The sequence below is a fragment of the Rhinopithecus roxellana genome, chromosome 2 (assembly GCF_007565055.1).
Source record: "Rhinopithecus roxellana isolate Shanxi Qingling chromosome 2, ASM756505v1, whole genome shotgun sequence".
Classification (NCBI taxonomy): Eukaryota; Metazoa; Chordata; class Mammalia; order Primates; family Cercopithecidae; genus Rhinopithecus; species Rhinopithecus roxellana.
The window spans coordinates 117,278,419-117,299,015 of record NC_044550.1 but is presented as its reverse complement, the minus strand read 5'-3'; the positions used below and the strand labels follow the sequence as shown (position 1 = coordinate 117,299,015).

The window sequence follows — 20,597 nt, the reverse complement described above, 5'->3', positions numbered from 1 at the left end:
TCGTGTTCATCTTGAGTTTGTTATGCCTGATGCTTGTATACACTTGACTATGTACACAGAGACTGATTTGCTTATACTTTGGAAACAGCAGTTAATAGTGAATGGAAAGTGGTTAAGTAAAAGTGGCCTTTATATTCAACATTATTAAGTAACTTCTTCAGTATTACAGGTAGAAATCAGAAATACATGCATTTTAGGTTTCATATAAATTGTTAAAAAGGCACACGCTTAATAGTATGTATCGAAGAACACATAGACTTATCTTCCGTTCTATTGATTTTTATTGATTCCACATGAACTTGTGTTTGTGTCTGTTGTGTTACTGTTTGGTTGTGTTCCATTAGTCTACTGACAGGGAGAACAGTGGACAGAGCTGGGGTTTGTTCAGACATTAAAGGAAAAGATGGTGAGTAGGATGAATCAATGAAAACTCCATAGTTGTAACAATTTTGCCAGTCTTAATATTTGAAAGGCTAATACAATCATTGCATTAATTTAAAATGTGGGTTTAGGCTGGGCATGCTGGCTTACGCCTGTAATCCCAGCAGTTTGGGAGGTCGAGATGGGCAGATCACCTGAGGTCAGGAGTTTGACACAAGCCTGGCCAATATGGCGAAACCCCATCGCTACTAAAAATATACAAATTAGCCGGGTGTGGTGGCACGTGCCTGTAATCCCAGTTACTCAGGAGGCTGAGGCGGGAGAATCACTGGAACCCGAGAGGCAGAGGATGCAGTGAGCTGAGATCACATCACTGCACTCCAGCCTGGGCAACAGCATGAGACTCTCAAAAAAAAAAATTGTGTTTATATGTTTAATTTTTTCCTTTTTGTCTGAGTATAAATTAAGCAGTAATCTGTCACATACAAAAGCTCACCTAGTCTGAGACTGACTTGGATGTAAAACATGTCACATTGTGTGGTCACCAACTGGCTAAGTACAGGATTTAATTGAGTTGGAAAGCCACCAGAACTGGGAATGGGGACACAGGGAGAGTAGGATAAGTATGGAAGTTTGTGATTTTCTGCTCTATTATTTTTTATATTTTCTTGGATATATAAGCTTGAGAGAAGTATTGGCAGGTTGAAACAATGGAAATTCCATGGTAACTGGATTTATCAGCTTGTCATATAATTCAAGGATAAGTAACCAGGAATTAAGAAAAAAGGTCCTTCAACAACAGCCTCTGGTCTTATTACCTTGTAACAGCCACACGTCATTAACAGAAAAACAAAAACAAAACAATGATGACAATAAAAACATGTTATGAGGGTATAAGAGTTGATATGACATCAAAGTGGCTGGTTGATGCCAGGAATACAGGGGAGGGAGAAGTGAACAGGTGGAACATGGAGACTTTTAGGGCAGTAAAAGTATTCTTCATGATACTGTAACGATAGACACATGTCATTTATACATTTGTCAAAATCCACAGAACTTACACCCAAAAAAGAGGGAACCCTAATGTAAGCTATGGATTTTAGTTAACAATAACATGTCAGTACTGATTCCTCAACTGTAGCAAATGTACCATGCTAGCGCAAGATGTTAAAAATAGAGGAAATTCGTGGAAGAGGATACGATGTTATATGAAAAATCTCTATACTTTCTGCTTTTTCTGTAAACCAAAATGGTTAAAAAATGTCTATTAAATTTTAGAAAACAACTGGTAAATCTGGTCTGATATTTATTAACAAAAATTGTCCATGTGTTTGGTTGAATGTAACTTTAAACTTTATGACAATCTTTGATCTAATAGTGCCCAATTCTAGGCAAATCACTGACATAATCTCAGTGAAGAGATATATTGATGCAATCTCCTCAGCTGTATATATTTTGCTGTTATTTCTCACAATCTATCAGTAAGTCATAGGAATGTGGTGCTTTCAATTATCGTGTTTTAGAAGGTAGAAACGAGACTGTCCAAAGGCAGGCAAACTATATATCAAAGTTACCTTCCCTTTAGAAAAATAGTAATGCTGACAGCCTGGAATCTCTTTCCTGAGTTCCACTGGTAAATCCATTCATATCAACAGGTGATCATTTGAAGTGTGAGACAATGTTTAGATAATGAGCTTTGTAGGAAAGAGGATGAATAGACATATGACTTATGATTTCAAAAATAACTGCATATGGACATAAAGATTTTGAACTGGCAAAGAGGATAATTTCAGGGCTGACTAAAGATGCATATCTTAAAATGCCGAAAAATGGTAGTTTCTGACAATTTAGTACAAGACTGTGGTCCAGTTAACTGGAAGCTGAGCTATCTCTCCATTTCTGCTCTGATACAGTTTATTAAAATAATGTCATTATGCTATTTTGCTTCATTCTCTTTTGGTGAAGCGATAATGTATAACCTTCAAATTAAAAAGGAAAGAGTGAAGCATTATGGCTAAAAGTAAAACTCATGTATATTTAAGTATCTAGGCATTTGGACTGAGGATCGGTTAAAGATTAATAGACCAAAGACATTGAGACCTCAAGTTCCAAATCAAAGATTTCCTTGGCTATGAATCTACTCTATTCCTTGGAAATAAGATGTGTTCTCATAAGAATAAAATCTTCTTAAACAAACCCTAGTAAGTGTAACTTCTTGCAAGCAAGTAACTTTTACTGAGTAAACAATGTCAACATTTTAATAAAAGAAATAAAAGGCAACAAATAAATAAATATGCAAATTAGCCTTCACACTAGGTTTATTCATTTTTTTCTCATCTTTTTTCATCCTTTTTCTCTTTTCCACCACAATGTGACTATCTTCCAAATTGCAATAATACCTATCTTCTACATTTATTATCCATTAAAAATAATTCAAGATTTCTTGGCTATGCTGAACATCGTCTTGTCATTCATTCCTCTACCCAGAAACAACCTTTGCTCCCCTAATACCTCTACAGAATAGGTGACATTTGCTAGGCTGGTGCCCAAAGCTTTAGAATCACAGCACTGTCTTTTCATTTAATACCAATTGCTTTCACAGCTCAAGATCCAAATTAATCTGGTTTATTAACTGTCCTCAGAACCTGTTATTTTCTTACATCTTTAGGGACATTGTTCATGCTAACCAAGCAATTAATAAATTTAGCACTATTAACTTCAAGGTCCTTGTCTATTTGACACCACTCTCTCCTCGTTCATTGTACTCTCTTGCTAATCTGTAGTGTATGTTGAATTCCCTATAGTACATTGTCACAGAATAAAAAAAAGAACATAAAAACTTGTGTTTATTTATTTAATGGAATGCTATATAGTTATTAAATGAGTAAACCAGGTCTATAGATAGCAATATGACTGTATCTGTAAAACATAATCTCAAGAGAAAAAAAGTATTGCCAACATTTTAACTTAAAATACACAACACTCAAAGCTGCACTGTATAATATCTCCTGGTATGTTAATACATCCAGATGCCATAAAAATAGAGAGGAGTGAGAATAATACAATGTTCGAGTGGTGGTTACTTCTGGAAATGAAGCGTGAAGAATGACGACTGGGGATTTGGGTTGTATCTTTAGTAAATATGACAAAATAGTTGTTACATTTCAAATTTTGGTAGAAGGGCACTTTTTTGTTTTGTTTTTATTTTGCCCTTGGTATTTGATATTTTTTAATTTATAGAAGTCAATCATAAAGAAAATGTGGTATACATACACAATGGAGTACTATTTAGCCATAAAAAGAATGCAATCTTGCCATTTGCATCAACATGGATGGAACTGGAGGCTATTGTGTTAAGTGAAATAAGCTGGGCACAGAAAGACACATATCTCATGTTCTCACTCATTTATGAGAGCCAAAAGGTGAATCTCACAGATGTAAAGAGTAGAATGATGGTTACCAGAGGCTGGGAAGGGTAGGTCAGTTGTGGGGGGAGTGAAGAGAGGTTGGTAATGCATACCAAAGTACAGTTACATAGAAGAAACAAGTTCTAGTATTCCATAGCACAGCAGGGTAACAATGGTTAATACATTTTATTATATATTTCAAAATAGCTAGAAGATTTAAAATGTTTACAACACATAGAAATGATAAATGAGGTGATGGATATCCAAAATATCCTGATCTAACCATTACACATTATATGTATGTATCAAAATATCACATATACCCCATAAATATGTATAATTATGTATCAATTAAAAACAATAAAAATGCAGTAATAACCATACCTTAAAAGAAATGGATTGTATTCCAACAAATTTAGTTCGAATCTCTGCTTTGCAACTTTTTTAGTTGTGTAACATTGGGGAAATCTACTTACCCTTTCTGATTTAGTTTCTCATGTGTAAATGCGAATTTCTTTCACTATCTTGCTTTCTCTCCCCCTTTCTCAAAACACATTCTCCCTTTCTGTGCCCAGATTATGGTAAGTTATCAGTAAATAAACATCTACATTGCATGCTTTTCAGCTAATAGAGTAAGTCCCAGTCATTCTTGAACCTTTCTAATGTTTGGCACTTCTTACCAGTTCCTCCTTCCTTGAACTCATGTCTCTACTGGCTTTTGTGGTCTGTCTCTCTGTTGTTATTCTGATTGTTCTGATTGCCCCTTCTCAGTCTCCTGTACAGATTGTGTCTCCAGATTATTGTGTCTGCTCTACCAATTACATTTCTTAAATATTGATTTCCCCACAGTTTCATCTGTGGTTCCTCTTGTCCTCTTACCTCCTATATTTCTTTTGGTTGAAGTCATCTCTTCCAATTGCTCTAGCACTTGATGTCTTACAAATATTACTACCACTCAAGCTAACGTGTAAAAACTCAGTTCTCCTTAGTTCCTCCTACGAACAGGTGCTCCTTGTCTTTTGAATGCCATTCATACTCAACTTGAGTTTCATCCTCAACTTCTTCCTCTTTACCATTCCCCATATGTGGTTCCCAAGTCATATGCTTTCTTGTATTTCTAATGTCTTTTCCACCTCTTTTCTTTCCATCCCCATATCCACTGCCGTGGCCACCATCTTTATTATTTCTCTCTTTGATTATTTCAAAAGATTACTGCTGAATTTTTCCACCTCCCGTTTTGTTTCCTCTAATCCACATACTCCCTTGCCACCAGGCTGCTCTTTCTATAATACAAAACTGCAGATACCACATCTCTGCATATATATTTTAAGTGGTTCTCAAGAGACTTTAAGAAAGAGCCCATCCTAGGCTGTCATATGTGATTCTGTTGACCTCTCCAGACTCATGTATACCCTCTCTACTGTAGCTATGTCTCCAGGATGCTTCCTCATCGCACTTATTTCACTGATTTCAGTCGTATGTTTACATGTCTGGCTCCAGAATGGAATTTCTTCCAGAGTAACAATTCTATGTATCTTTCTATCTCTATGGTCTAGCACCTTATTAGTACCTAGCAGAAACACAGATGCTATTTGTTGAATGAGTGAATGAAGTACAGCATAGTGTTTTAGACACTTATTATATTAGAAATAATATGTTTGTACTCTGGTGCATGAGTTCTTTTAGCTAAAGAATTGTATTATTCATTTTGAAAGTAGCCCACATTTCCTAGTACAGTGTTATGGAGTCAGAAGACCTGGCATAAATGTCTCATGAATGAATAAACAAACACTACTACCAAGCAGGAAAACCTAGGGGATCGCTGCTTAATCACAAATGGCTCCCTCCATGAAAAGACAGTCTGTACTAAAGGGCCCATGGAAATACATGGAGTTCAATTTGAAGAAAATATGAGAGGAAATAATTGGAAAAAAAGAATCTGTGAGAACACTAATATGAAACTTGGTATCTAACTGTGTCTGCTAGAGAGAATTGCTACTTCCTCTGGCTTTTATGATACTTTCTGATATTGAGACTTGAAAGTTTTTCTGTAAATATTAGAAATGCTAGAAGATATTGGGGGGAACACATGGGTGTCAGAAATAAAATGATTTTAATTTTTATCTTTTCTTGGCAGTTTTCTGGCTGCTTAGCATTGTACACATTAACATTTCTGAGACTCAATTTCCGAATTTGTAGGATGTTAGTAAAATAGCAGCAATCATTTATTGAATGCTTATTATGTTTTAGGTACTGTGTTAATATTTAACATGGATTGCTGGTTATAAAAATCACAACATCTTTGAGTTAGGAGTTATTAGTATTACATTATGCTATTATACAATATCAGATTAATATATAATATGGTATAATGTTATTGAACAGATTGATTTCAGCGAAGATTAGCTTATAAATATTATACTGTATGATGTTATACATAATATTCTTATGTGCTTTTTTGTAGGTTAAAAAAATGTGTGACAAGAAAGTTTAGAGAACCTACTCAAACTCAAAGAGAAATCAGAGAATAAATTCTCAAAACTGGAAGCCACCTACAGCATCCATACCCTTCAGCCCTGTACTATGTGATGTGCATCAAGAATGGAGCCACCAGCAGTATTTGTATGAACGTGAGGCAATGTGTGGCAGATGCTTGGTGCTTTGTAATATTTAGTAAAATAAAACAATAATAATGTAATTATAATATTTGTTGTTCTTACATGACTCTACGTGCTCTAACTTCAGAGCCAGCCAAGTGCATCTTTTTCTTCTCTAACAGGATCTAGAAGTGTTCTTTATCTTTCATCTTTTCATAAGCTTATGTAGCCACATTAACTACTGTTACAATCAAAATATAGAATATTTCCAGCACCTCACAATGTTTCTTTTGCCCCTTCCTAGTCAATCCCAATCCACATCCTCAAACACAAAACACACATTGAATTGTGTTCTCTCACTCTAGAGTACATTTGCCTTTTTTAAGGGCTTCATGCAAATCAAATCATACAGCATGTACTCTTTTAGCCTAGCTTACTTCACTCAACTTAATGTCTCTGAGATCCTTTTATGTTCATTCTTTTTACATTGCTCAGCAATGTTCCACTGTATGCATACACTAAAATGTGTTAATTCACTCATCTTTCATGGGCATTTGAGTTGTTTCCAGTTATTGACTAATAAAGAATATTTGTATACAAGTTATTGTGTATAAATATGTACCTGTTAAATTCATAAGAAACTGTCAACTGTTTTGCAAAATGATTGAACAATTTGAATGCCCATTGATGACATATGAGTTTTGGCTGCACCACATTCTAGCACTTGTTTTTGTCAGTGTTTTTAATTTTAGTCACTGTGTTGGTGACTGTTCCTCTTAAATCTTAACTAATGTTAGAATTTCATAACATAGTTACATGTCCATCGTATATATATTATCACTAGTGTAGCTTTTATTAAATTGTGGGCCATAATTCATAATGGGTTGAGACCAATATTTTCATGAAGAAAAACAGAAAAGAAAAAACATTTGGGTATATCACATGTAATATGGCAAATATTCATAAAGGCAGTAAAATCATCCCTAAGGGGGTAAAAATTGGGTATGAGGCCGGGGTGGGGCTGAAATCTTAGTATCTCAATGATTTTTGTCTCTCCAAAACCCAAGAAAATAATATTCCTTAATACTTAAATTCTCTTCGATTTTATTGGCCATTAAACGAACAGCATTGGCAATGGAACATACCCCAAGTATTTGCAATATATGAGCTATGAAATGGTGGTGACTAGATGGCTGTGACTGGAGGATTTTCTCTTGACTGACTGAGTGATTTCAAAGTCATTTACTAAGTGGTACCTATGTGGGCCTATTGGCTGCCATTGGTTGTCCTGTGGATATTGCTTATGCTTGGTCCTTGGTGTTTTCATGTGTGACTGGAGCTTTGAGAATTAAATAACAATAATTTATATTTTATTATTAATTCTACAAATGTTAGTCATACCATTACATGTCAAATGATGTAAATAAAAAGTTGGCAATATCTAAATTAATATTTATCAGCTATATAAGTTAAAAGTTGTTTTCTCGTACTGAGCAAAGTTAATAGTTGAGCTCTCCAAATATTTTTAAAGAAGCTATTTAAAAAAGTATTTTACTTTTGCTGGAAAAATAGTGATTTTGAATGATTTTATAAATTATTATATTTATATTATATGTTCATATCAACTGCTACTTTGCATATGTAATTTGAAATATTATAATTTATATAAGTAAATAGATTACCTTAAGTTTCTTGGCAAATACAATTATAAATTTATGTTAGCTGTTAAAAGATTAAAAATTTTTAATTTCAATGTTAACTTAAACATTTTATTTTGTCTTTTAACCCTACATTGAATAGAAAAGTAAACTTTATACTTCCTTTTTATATATAAAACACAGATATACATATAGTGTAAAGAGGGACAGAGCATATTTGTGATATTAAAATTTTGTGGGGAAAGTGATTAGGAAAAAAATGTTTATAAAAGGATCCTTGGGGTTGTGATAATGAGAAAGCTTGAGCAGCACCATAATTAAGGACAATACTTTTAAATGATAATTTGTTTTAGTTTTATGCTTATACATAACTAATTACATGTGAAGTTATCTACCTATCTAATTTAAAACTCTCTAATATTGACATATATATATATACACAGACACACACTATGTGTGTGTATAGCACACATCCTGCTTTGGAATAAAAAATGTATTTCTTACTGTAAATAGTGGTTTTAAAAATACTGGAAAACACATGGATGAGGAAATGAATCACACTTGGATATTAATGGTAATAATAAATCTGCCCTTTAATGACTACCTTCTGGATACCAGACATTCTGCTAAGCATTGCATAAGCATTCAGTACTTCATTCAATCCTCTTTACATCTTTACAGTTTATATATAAGAAAACTGAGTTTCAGAGCCATAAAACACCTAGCTGATCATAAAGAATGAATTAGTGGGAAATCTGAATTCAGAATCAGATATGGCTTACTCTAAGACTCAGGCTTTTTTTGCTGTAGCTCCCTGTCTCTTCTTAACCTCAAATAGCGTATAGGATAGTTCTTATATGAATAAGTATCATGAAAACATGGCAAATGCTATAAAATATATCCAGGAAATAAGTTATTTTATTTAACAAGCATTTATGTACATTGTTTAGTCAACAGCTTTGGAGTGTGATTTCCTCCTTCATCTGTAAAATAAGGCAAATGCTGCTGCTGACCTTCTAGATGATTTTGTTAAGGGTTAAATCAGACAATGCAGGTAAAGGGCTGAGAGCACAGGAACGGCTCAAGTATTTTTGAGTATTGTTGGCTGAATGTTGCAGAGGACATAAACTTACCGGAAACACTCTCATAATCCATTTCCACGTGAGGATGAAGTTAATTCAGTGAGTGTTATGGGTATTCAAGAAGCAAAGGTGGCTGTGGTATTTAGACAAGACAAATGCAGGAGAAAGACCTTTAACTGAACTCTGAGAAAGGGAGAGGGCTTTGGAAAGGCAGAAAACAAACCAGGGCCAGAACAGAAACAAGATACAGAGCAGGAAATGAGCTTGCCATTCTGGGAATAGGACTTGGTGAAACACAGACTGGGTGAATAATGGAAGACAAAACAAGAAAGGAAGACTGACACCAGAATAGGATGGTGAGAAATTTGTGCTCAGTTCTTTGAGCAATTGAAAATCACTGTTTCTGGTGAGATGAATGAAATGATGCCTTTTAAAGCTTATTTCATAGAACAGTGACATTATACAACAGGAGAAAGACTGGATGCTTGAAAACTAGTATGAATATCACTGCATTAAATCAAAGACATGCATAATGGAGTGGATGATAATGGCAGTGATGGAAATGAAATATAAGTTTAGCTTGGAATACATATCTCCTCCTCCTTCAAACTAATCAATCGTATTTAGATGGAATAGAAGAAGAAGAAGTAATGACAACTCTGTGATTTCAAGGCCTCAAAGAAAATGAGAAAACACTGCCGTGAATAATGTAGAAATAAAGGATTTAACAAGTCTTTCTCTTTGTACTTACAGCTAATATAAGTACAAATAGAGCAATAGAAGATAGATTTAGATAAAATATTATAAGTCAAAAATATGGTTAGATCTTCAAATGTCACTTTGGAAACCATGAGTATGGTTAAAACTCTCCAGTGGCTAAAACTCTCAGAATGAAGGAGTCACTGAGGGCTTCTGCTCAGGGCTGAGGAACGTGAACAGAACTCTCAGGCCTGCGGGGATGAAACTGCACATACAGCATCCTCTTGAGTTCAGGTGGTAGTGGTCTCTTGCTTGTATTAGCATGCATCTATTCATAAATGGAAGATCTTTGCTTTCTCACATAAAAGGAGACAGATCTCTGTCACTCAAAGTAGGCTATCCTCCAGGTTTTCCTAAACTGTCCCTGGACAAACAAGGCGTGCCCCATCTGCCACACTAAGCAGAGCAGTACAACTTGATTCAGTGAGGAAGACCATGGTTGGCATATTACTTTTATTGCTGAGTCTTTTAAAAATGCAAGGTTTTCTGAACTTTTTTTGTAATATATATGTTTTTTGATCAATTTATTTATACATTTGTTACAAATGTTAGAGTTATGTAAGTTTCATCCACATGCACTGCATATCCTAAGGAACAAAGGTTGCATCCCTACTTTGGGGCAGAAAGCTCTCAGGTCTTAGGTAGTAATGCATATGAAATCATAATCAACTCTTCACAGCATCAGAATATGATCATATAGGAGAACATGATAAGTTCTCCTATATGATCACATGAAGTATATGCGGCCATTTGCCCCTCCAAAAAAAAAAAAAAAAAAAGGGATGGAAAGGAAACCTGAATAACAAATAACGGTTTGAATATCAATTTGAAATGATATTAAAATAATTTTTTTCAAGTAATTAATCACTATTTCACTATTCAAACCTTGCTGAAATAAGAAACATGGAGATATATATACATATATATACACACACATATATATTTTTATATTTCAGATTGAAGAAAGCAACTGAATGCTAATAGATAAAAATTATTTACATTTACTTTTTCTTTTGGCCTAATATCTTATCAAGGCTGAAATGTTTTGAGCTTTAATATGATTTATGAGTTAGCATATCTGATTTCAGGAACGTTAAATCAATTAAGCTACCTTACTGATATTTTATGAACACTGGTGGGATGTGTTTTATTTCACAGACATACTTCTTTTATATTGTGAATTACATTGCCTCTAAAATGCGCTTCCCACTGAATTTTAATTTTCAGTTTATTTTCATGGTATACTATACAAAATTTTGTCTTTGTTTTGTATTTGAAGCAGAGTATGTTATAGTAAATTTCACAAAGGTTATTTTAATAAACTTACGTTTACTTGAAAATAGTGTAATATTAGTAGAGGATGCAGAAAAAATAGATTTAATTCATACTCACTGTGGTAGTATTGCTGGCAGGGAACGTCTAATAATGGAATGAACTTGTCTGTAAACATCCAGTTTAGACATGCATCGGCAGGAAGTGTGATTGGCAAAACTGATTGTTACTGGTTTGGGGCCTTGAGAGAGAGGCACTGTAATTTCAAATAACTACAAAGAAGGGACAAAAAGAAGAAAAAATTATATAGATGCTATAAAGCACTTTTATGGTTCATACTGGAGTCCGAAAAAGAGTGAGATTAGCTCTATATAAGTAATACTGAATAATGTATGCAGGAAGCTATGTTTTTTATGATTATAAACTAAAAACTGTCTTGCTCCTAACCAGTATCTTTTATCAGAGTAATAAATACTCCATATGTTTATCTTATGTCACTAGTTATCCTAATTAGAGTTAGGATAACCAACTAATGACTACAGAGCAGAGACGTGACAGACCAATGTGTTCAAGAAAAAATAACTGTTTCAAAGTTATAGATTCTTTGACATGAACATTTAAAATATCCCAGGGATTTAAAAAGTGTCACACACAGAAGCATCTTTGTGATTTAAGAGCAAAGCTATTGGCCACACAACTCAGAAATGCTTGGTTATGTCCTACTTTAAATAAACTGAATACACAGACATAACTTACATAGATGTAGAGTTAATTTTTACTAAATTTCTACCTCAATGTAGTTTTATATTTATTTCTTACAAACTGATTATATTTAAAAGAAAAAAGCCACATTTATAATTTAATAGATGAAGCCATGTTTCTGCTATCTTGATAAAGTCATTATGAAAATAATGAGCTTGAAATAAGGTAGGAAATTTTACACAATTCTGAATTATAGTCAAAATTTAGTTTAACTGGTCTCCTTCTGAACACCTTATTTATGGATGAAGAACTTCTCTTTTTCTCTTCTTTCTCCAAAAACAATGTTTTAAATGACATATACAAATACATCATTGATTAAGTAAAACTAAGTAGATTTAAATTCCTAGGGTTCTTACACTCTAAATTACCAGTAAAAATGGTAAAAGTGAAATCTTGCCCACTAACTGCTTGATAAGATCAACTTGCAGTCATTTAACTATAATTGATCCATGTATTACTTGGTGTCTTCATGGCAATCTGAGCAGTGATAAAAAAGATGACAAACTTCAAAGCCTCGTGACTTGGCCTTTGCTGAAATTTCACGTCATCAGCTGAAGACCATTGAAAATATTTATGGGATAAGATTAGTTGCCAATTTCGTCCACACCAACAAGGAGACTTTTAAAATGAATTCTGAACAATGAAATACAGAAATATCTAAATTATAAAATGCATCTTGTCTTCATTCAAGATGTATTCCTTATATATTTATTAAAAAATTTAGCTACTTTCTTGGGATACATACAGTATGCTTTAGAAGAAATAGGTACAGGGTTACAAACCCAGACAGGTGACTTTTATTAGCTCTCCCATTTATAAATAGTATAAATTTGGAAAATTCATTTAATTTCTCCAAGCTTTTTTTTTCTTGATAATCAGTAAACTAAGGATAACATCTGACTCATTATTCTCGGGATATTACAAGTATTATATAAGCTAAATGAATCTGATATGTATATTATTTGCTATACAGATGTAAGTTATTACTATCTGTATAAATTCTCAAGATTCTAGGTATTCTCCACAATACTGTCTGTTCTGTGTAGGTAACTACACTATGTGGCCTCAACATATGCCACTATTATGATTTTGACCAGTTTGTCCTGTAAGAAGACATTCATTTACACAGATTGGATAAAATCTTTGATTAGGTGAAATACTGCAATGCCAGTAATCCTTTTCTTGATATATACCTATTTTAAGAGAGAATTCTGCAGTGTCTTCATAAGCTACAATTTTTCTATCTTTTAAGATGTCTACGGAATCTGTATTAAGAGCTAGCACTATAGAAGACATATAAAGTGGTTTTAAAAAGAAGCAATTTTTAATAAACTTATAAAATTACTTACTTTTTATGTTTGTATAATTTACAATTTGATTATTTAAGCTCTGTAATAATGTAGATGGTAGGAAGGTGTACCTAAGATTTTAGATCTAGTAGGCAGTCACATATGTGTGAGTTTAGGAGAGCCATTGAAAAGTCATGAACATTTAAGCTGTAATTGGAATCTTGGACATTGAGGAGATTACTTGATGAGCATTCTAAATGAAATGAGAAAATGTCTAAGAAAAGAAACACGGGGCACAGGAACATCTACAAAGTGGGAAGAGGCAAAGGAACTAGTGAATATGTTTGGGAAGAAGCATAACAATGATGGAGCATCAGGAGGGCAGACTGTCAAGGGGTGCCAGAGAAAGAGGGGAGAGCTTCAAACAGGTATATGTGGTCACAGGGCCACATGTCTCTGGGAAATCAAATATAACAGGAATTGACAGGAGATAACCAGCACCTGGTGTGGTTCCAAGGGCTGTGGCAGGGCAGGGGCTGTAGAAAGGAAGCAGCAGTGGGTATGGGGGACAAGAAGAGGTACTCCATGTGACTAGAGGGAAAGGGCTCAAGTGGCTCAGACCAGCAGAAACAATTGTGCTTATACATACAGTGTTTGTAATCTGATGTGGTTTGGATGTGTTTCTCCTCCAAATCTCATGTTGAAATGTAACTCCCAATGTTAGAGGTGGGACCTGGCGGGAGATGAATGGGTCATGGGACCAGATCCCTCATGAATGGCTTAGCACCATCCCCTTGGTAAGGAGTGAGATTTTGCTGTTAGTTCATGCCAGAGCTGGTTGTTTAAAGGAGTCTGGGACCTCTCCCTTCCCTCTCTTGCTCACACTCTGGCCATGTGACACACCAGCACCTCCTTCCACCAAGACTGCAAGCTTCCTGAGACATCACCAGAAGGTGAGCAAATGCCAACATCATGCTTCCTGTACCTGCAGAACCATAAGCCAATTAAGCCTATTTTCTTTATAAATTACCCAGTCTTAGATATTCCTTTATAGCAATGCAAAAACAAATAAGTAGGCACTGCAGGATTTGGCATTGTCTCCAGTGAAACCAGGCAGGACACAGCCTGGTAGTGAAGGTAAGGTACTATTTGAGATAACTAACAGCCATTGTAGATTTTATGTTTTCCCACCCCTAACCCTTGGTAGCATCATTCCTGCCCCCACTGATGGCTGCCCTTCCAAATTCCGCCCCAGCCTGTTTTCTAAATGGTAGACAGATTGCAGTGAGCAGTATCAGTGATCATGGAGAGACCTCATCCACGCCTAGGTAGATAACGTTCACAAATCAGGATCCACCCGTGGGTACCTAGCATGAATTCAGGAACAGCAGCTTTGAAGAAAGTTCTGGTGAGATGAAAAATAGCTAATTCACATTAAGAAAGCATCTTCCTGGAAAACTAAGTGTGGTTCTATGTTTTCAAAGGCTACAAGAAATGTAATTTTGAATATACTGACTAAAAGAATAAGGAAGCAGGTAAAACAGCACTAAAACCAAATCACTGTTTAGAGAACTGTCTTTTCCTCTAAAGTGAAGACTTTTATAAGTGATAAAATGGAAGTACAGATGGAGAGAAAAATTTTATTGCAGTTTAACTACTTAAAGGAAATAAAGGAAATCAAAACCTAAAGGAATAAAAATCAAAATCTTAATAACTGATGTCTCATTTCTCTTTTATGTGTCTAAGAGGCAACTGGCAGGCTGAATTCAGTTAATTTTATCAAAAGGAACAGAGACTGAAAAATTAAAGTTAAAAATTTTTTTTTCTTCTCTTGAAACACATCCTCTATCCCCAAATTTTGACCTGCTACTTGACACCACTGTGAAAAAATTTTAAGAGTCCAGAGAAAGATACCTTTGATAATATTAAAAGTAGAAAGAGTCTTGATAATTGAGTTTTATTTATCTATCAACTTCAGGAAAATTAGTAATATCTACTGGGAATATGCCACCTGGGTATGTATTAAAATGTAATTGTACCTATACTAGCTCTTGTCACATACTAAAGAGGCCTCTTCAATTTTTCAGATTCTTTCTGTACTGGTCTCATGTGTGTATATTGATTGACTTACTGTTATAATGTATAAATGATTACAGTTTCGACTGCCTTTTCAATAAATATAGTAAATTCTATTTTCTTGTTTACAGACCCCTTTGTTAATTTTTACATAGCTATATTTAATCCCTATGGTACTAAGAATTTCCATAAGCATTTTTCCTAATTAGATACTATATGCTTTAAAAATATACATTTTTGAACTGACAAAATAATAATTAGAAGTGCATTATAAACTCACATGTTCCCCTACCAAAATAAATACATATCATTTTTCAAATCACTGGCAACTTCCCTACTCCACTAAATATGTAAGAATAAACAAGAGTTTACTTAGTCTTGAGAAACAGACATTAATTAGAGTCCTGGATCTTCAATTTACTACTTCTGAGACTTGGAAAAATTAGCCAACTTCCCCAAGCCTCCATTTCATTACCTATAAAATAGGGATAATAATAATGGTGACTGCAGTGTAGTGTTTGGATTTCTCTTCCTCCTCTTCTTCCTCTTGTTCTTTATCATCATTCACATCAGCCAAGATTTAAATTTTTGTTAAAGAAATTCCAAATTTTAAAATTTCTATTTAAAATATTTTCCTTGTTTGGTTTTCAATAACTATTTGTTGAGTACCCACATGATACCAAGCTCCTTGCTAGAATCTCAGGATAACAGTCATCAATAATGACCTTGCCTCTATGCAGCTGATCGGAAACCTGACAGTGAGGGCCAGCTGTGGTGACTCACGCCTGTAATCTCAGCACTTTGGGAGGCCAAGGTGGGCAGATCACTAGAGGTCAGGACTTCAAGACCAGCCTTGCCAGCATGGTGAAACCCCGTTTCTACTAAAAATACAAAGATTAGCCAGGTGGGGTGGCAGATGCCTGTAATCCTAGCTACTTGGGAGGCTGAGGCAGGAGAATCTCTTGAACCTGAGAGGTGGAGGTTGCAGTGAGCCCAGATTGTGCCACTGCACCTGTACTCCAGCCTGGGCAACAGAGGCGGACTCCCTCTCCAAAAAAAAAGAGAAAAAAGAAAAAGAAAAAAGGAAAAAAAAAAAAAAAGAAATCTCATGGTGAGGGTGAATGAGAAAATACATATACACAGAAAGAGATACTATGGTAGAATTTCTGAAATACCAAATAGCTTACCATAAACACTGGAATTTAATTCCATTATGCAATTTGTTCTTGCCATTAAATAATGATCTGAACTAACACAGTAACTAGAATTTTCTCTCAAAAGAGTTTAGATCTATCTAAACATATCAATGTTTGAAACAGTAACTAGATTATTTTAAGAAAACATGAATCATGATACTATTGTCAGACTATTTTGTGCTTTATTGTGTATATAATAGTATTTTCTGTTCTACATTTAAGTTCATAGAGCATAAACTTTATGTATTATGTTCAGTACTAGCTAATAACTCCAAGTATGTATGTTTATTTAGTAAATACTGATTGATGATGTATTTAACTGATGATATAATCTACTATAATTTGATATTTTGAAAACTATAATTTTTCTAAAACAGTTTTATACAATAAAGTGAACTGTTCTGGAACAATAAATAATATTAACTAGTGTCCAATGTAGGACACAAAAAAAAGTTGTAATAATACAATTCATTATGGAGTCTGATGTATAGTGTAGGCATATAATACCAGCTGCTGGGTTTGGAGAAGATCAAAAGGACATATAAAAAATGGTAATTAAGCAAGGCTGGCAACTGGAAAAAACATCTGACTGTATATTCTGTAAAACTATAATAAACAAGAGGAAATGGAAAGTGTTTCCAACTGAGAGGTTCCCAGTTGTAATCTACTGGCATTCTTTAATAGGAATATTTAATAGTCAGTTCTCACCAACAAGAATGGACATCAAATAAAGCCGCATTTTGAAACAATAGGTTGTTTACAGCCGCATAGCAACGGCTGTAAAGCAACAATTCCTACTTGTACTTATCTTGCAGGCTATTCAAGAAAAAGGGGTAGAACTTCCTTACTGAGAAGATCTTGAGTTATAATTTAGTACTAAATTCTAAGCAATGTTTGTGGGGATACAAATATGACACAAAAAATGCCTTCCTCTAAAACACCATTATATCCTAAATATAACCAGTTTCTCTTCAGAACAAATCTCACTACCATATTTAATTTAAATATAAATATTCTAAACTTTAGTCCATTAAGTACATATATATGTACCCCCTGAAGAATATGATTAGTAACTGTGAAATCAGATTTTAAAACTACACAACATTTAAAGAAATAATCCCCCCAAATGGGAAAAAGTCTTAGCATTTTGACTTAGCATTGCAACCACATGGCTAGCTATAAAAGGCCTATGGAACTTAAATTGGGTTTGGGAAAGAATATGGAATAACAGATAGCCTAACAGATTTAAATCTGTTACTGAATTAATTTTAACATATTGTTATGCATAAAAAGTATACACAATACCACAATTAAAATAAAAACCTCAATTGAAGAGTTTTAGAAATACTGAACAAAATATGTGAATCTCATTGTAACTTGGATTGGAAAAAAAGTGGTATTTTTCACAGATGCATTAATTATGTTCTTAAGGCAAATGTTATTCTTAAAGAAACTTCTGATAACTGGTACTGGTATAGAGTTCTTTTTCCACATCAGGATAAAACCTGATTTCTAACAACTGTGCTTGCCAAATATTAACTTGCTAAAGATACAATACAAATCACGTTCCACTTGCTGAATGCATAGGAATGTAATAAATTAATTTTCCAGACTGCTGCATATTCTATTTAATTGATGGAAGAAATATCTCTGACTGCAGTGCAAAATAATACCTCTAATTTCATTATATAGTTGCATATTTTACTTAGGTTTAAATATGTTTTGTTGTAAAATTTTATGAAACATCCAACTTAAATATAATCAAGCATGTCTTTCCTAATATACATGCTCATATTATTGCTTGATAAAATAATGAAAAAGAAGTAGCTGCTTGTTTTTAAGATGGCAATGTAGAATTTAAAATAATGGTGCCTCTATATATGAGAATTAGCTCATAGTGACCCAGCTTCCAAACTAAACTGGCTTCCTCAGTCTGGCACTAATGAACACAGCAAAGAACTTCTAGTTTCTTGAGCTTGGTTTAACCCCACCATTTTCAAGGAGACTCCAGAGATTGAGTTGTTTTTCTTTATTCTTTCCTAGATTTAGTAAAATACATAAGGCAAATACTAATATTCAAGTAACTTTTTAATCCAAATGTGTGCCTCAAAAGCAGATGACTTTCTTCTGCTTTCATCACCAAATAATTTATCCCCTGCAAAATTCATTTTCTACTTTTTGGTTATATCTCTTAAATATACAACTTCTCATAAGAAAATATACTCAAAGTGTATGTTTATCAAAGAGGTGGAAAAGACATCCAATCTATTTAACTTTTCAAAGCCACTTAGATATTTGTGTGGAGAACTTTGAAGCAGTTTTTATCGATTAGTACACTTTGGAATGCACAGTGCATATGTTTTTACTTTTCAATGAACAGCTGGCTTCCTCACACACTCTGATAACCTCCCCTTCACTGAGCCCCATGAAAAGAAGAAACATTTCTATGAAGTATCTATAAAAAACTTGAGTTTAACATTACCTAAGGTACATTGTCCTTACAATTTATATCTTTCCAATTGGTGACTTTGCTACAAAATGTGCCTGGAACTCTTTTAACAAAATGAAAAGTCTTTTTTTTTTTTAACCTTAAGAATATATAGCAATAAGAAATTTCCTTTTATATTTGAAGGAAATCATCACACACTCCCATTCATATTACATTGATAATGAAATAAATTGAATAAACTCAGGAAAAGGTTCTACTTAAGTACACGTTTGCAGAACTTGGAATATTAGTAACTATGTGGGAACACTGCCTTCTTGCTTTCAGAAATTTTATGCCTCGACTTCTCTTGGTTTGTAAACAACCCGGATATGCATTTTCATAAGCCTTTGTACTTTTCTTGCACAACACTTAAACTACTTTTAATTACTTGATAAATGTTGATTTCCCTTGCTAATTTGTTAGCTCTATTAGGGCAGGACCTATACATCATTGTACACCTACACTTCGTGCATAGTATGCTTTTAGTACATAGTATGAAGCACAACATAATGGGTGTACAATATGCACTCGCCTAACTGAATTTAAATTAAAACTACTTGCCGGGTGCAGTGGCTCACGCCTGTAATCCCAGCACATTGGGTGGCCGAGATGAGTGGATCACTTGAGGTCAGCAGTTTATGACCAGCCTGGCCAACATGGTGAAATCCTATCTCTATTAAAATACAAAATTAGCTGGGCATGGTGGTGGGCACCTGTAATCCCAGCTACTTGGGAGGCCGAGGCAGGAGAATCGCTTGAACCCAGGAGGTGGAGGTTGCAGTAAGGCAAGATCACACCATTACACTCTAGCCTGGGTGACAAGAGCGAGACTCCATCTCAAAAAAAAAAAAAAAAAAAAAAAGTATCCCTTATACTATAAACAAAAATGTAAGTGAATCCTTTGAATAGGAAAAGGGCATGATAATACAAATCAACAAGGGAAATGCAGGGCACAGTCAATGATGAATGCTGATTTTCCCTTGGTACTGATGTTTACTCTTCTCTTCTGACCCATGAATACCCTAAGAATTAATAAGCACACCAGGCTTTAAATGACATTTATCAGAATGATGCTTCCTCCCAAATCTATATTTAAAGACCCAATCCTTGTTCTAAAATTTTAGAATCATACATCAAAACTTCTGGTATCTCCACCTAAACACCATTCACTATTCAGACTCTTTCAAAGCAGCATATTCAAAATTTGACTTTTAACCCCAAATTTGTTTCTTTTTATTCACATATTCATTTTATTCACTTCTAAGTGTTTGCTATGTGACAACTACTGTGCTATTGTTCAATGTAATAAGCAAACACAATCTTTGCTTTCGGGGAGTCTACAACCTATGGAATAAGGCTGGGTGCAGTGGCTCACACCTGTAATCCCAGCACTTTGGGAGGCAGAGGTGGGCAGATCACCTGAGGTCAGGAGTTCCAGACCAGCCTGGCTAACACGGTGAAACCCCATCTCTACTACAAATACAAACAATTAGCCGGGTGTGGTGGTACACATCTGTAATCCCAGCTACTTGGGAGGCTGAGGCAAGAGAATCACTTGAACCCAGGAGGCAGAGGTTACAGTGAGCAGAGATCGTGCCACTGCACTCCAGCCTGGGCGACAAGAGTGAGA

General features: G+C 34.5%; 1 protein-coding gene across 1 annotated transcript in view; it reads right to left on the bottom strand.

The window, feature by feature from the left end:
- The window catches only part of VEGFC (vascular endothelial growth factor C), a 117,994-nt gene that overhangs the window by 9,991 nt on the left and 87,406 nt on the right, over positions 1–20,597 (bottom strand). Inside the window, exon 4 of the mRNA XM_010384071.2 lies at positions 11,277–11,428. Coding sequence (XP_010382373.2) covers positions 11,277–11,428 — 152 coding nt within the window. The remainder of the gene's footprint in view (positions 1–11,276; positions 11,429–20,597) is intronic.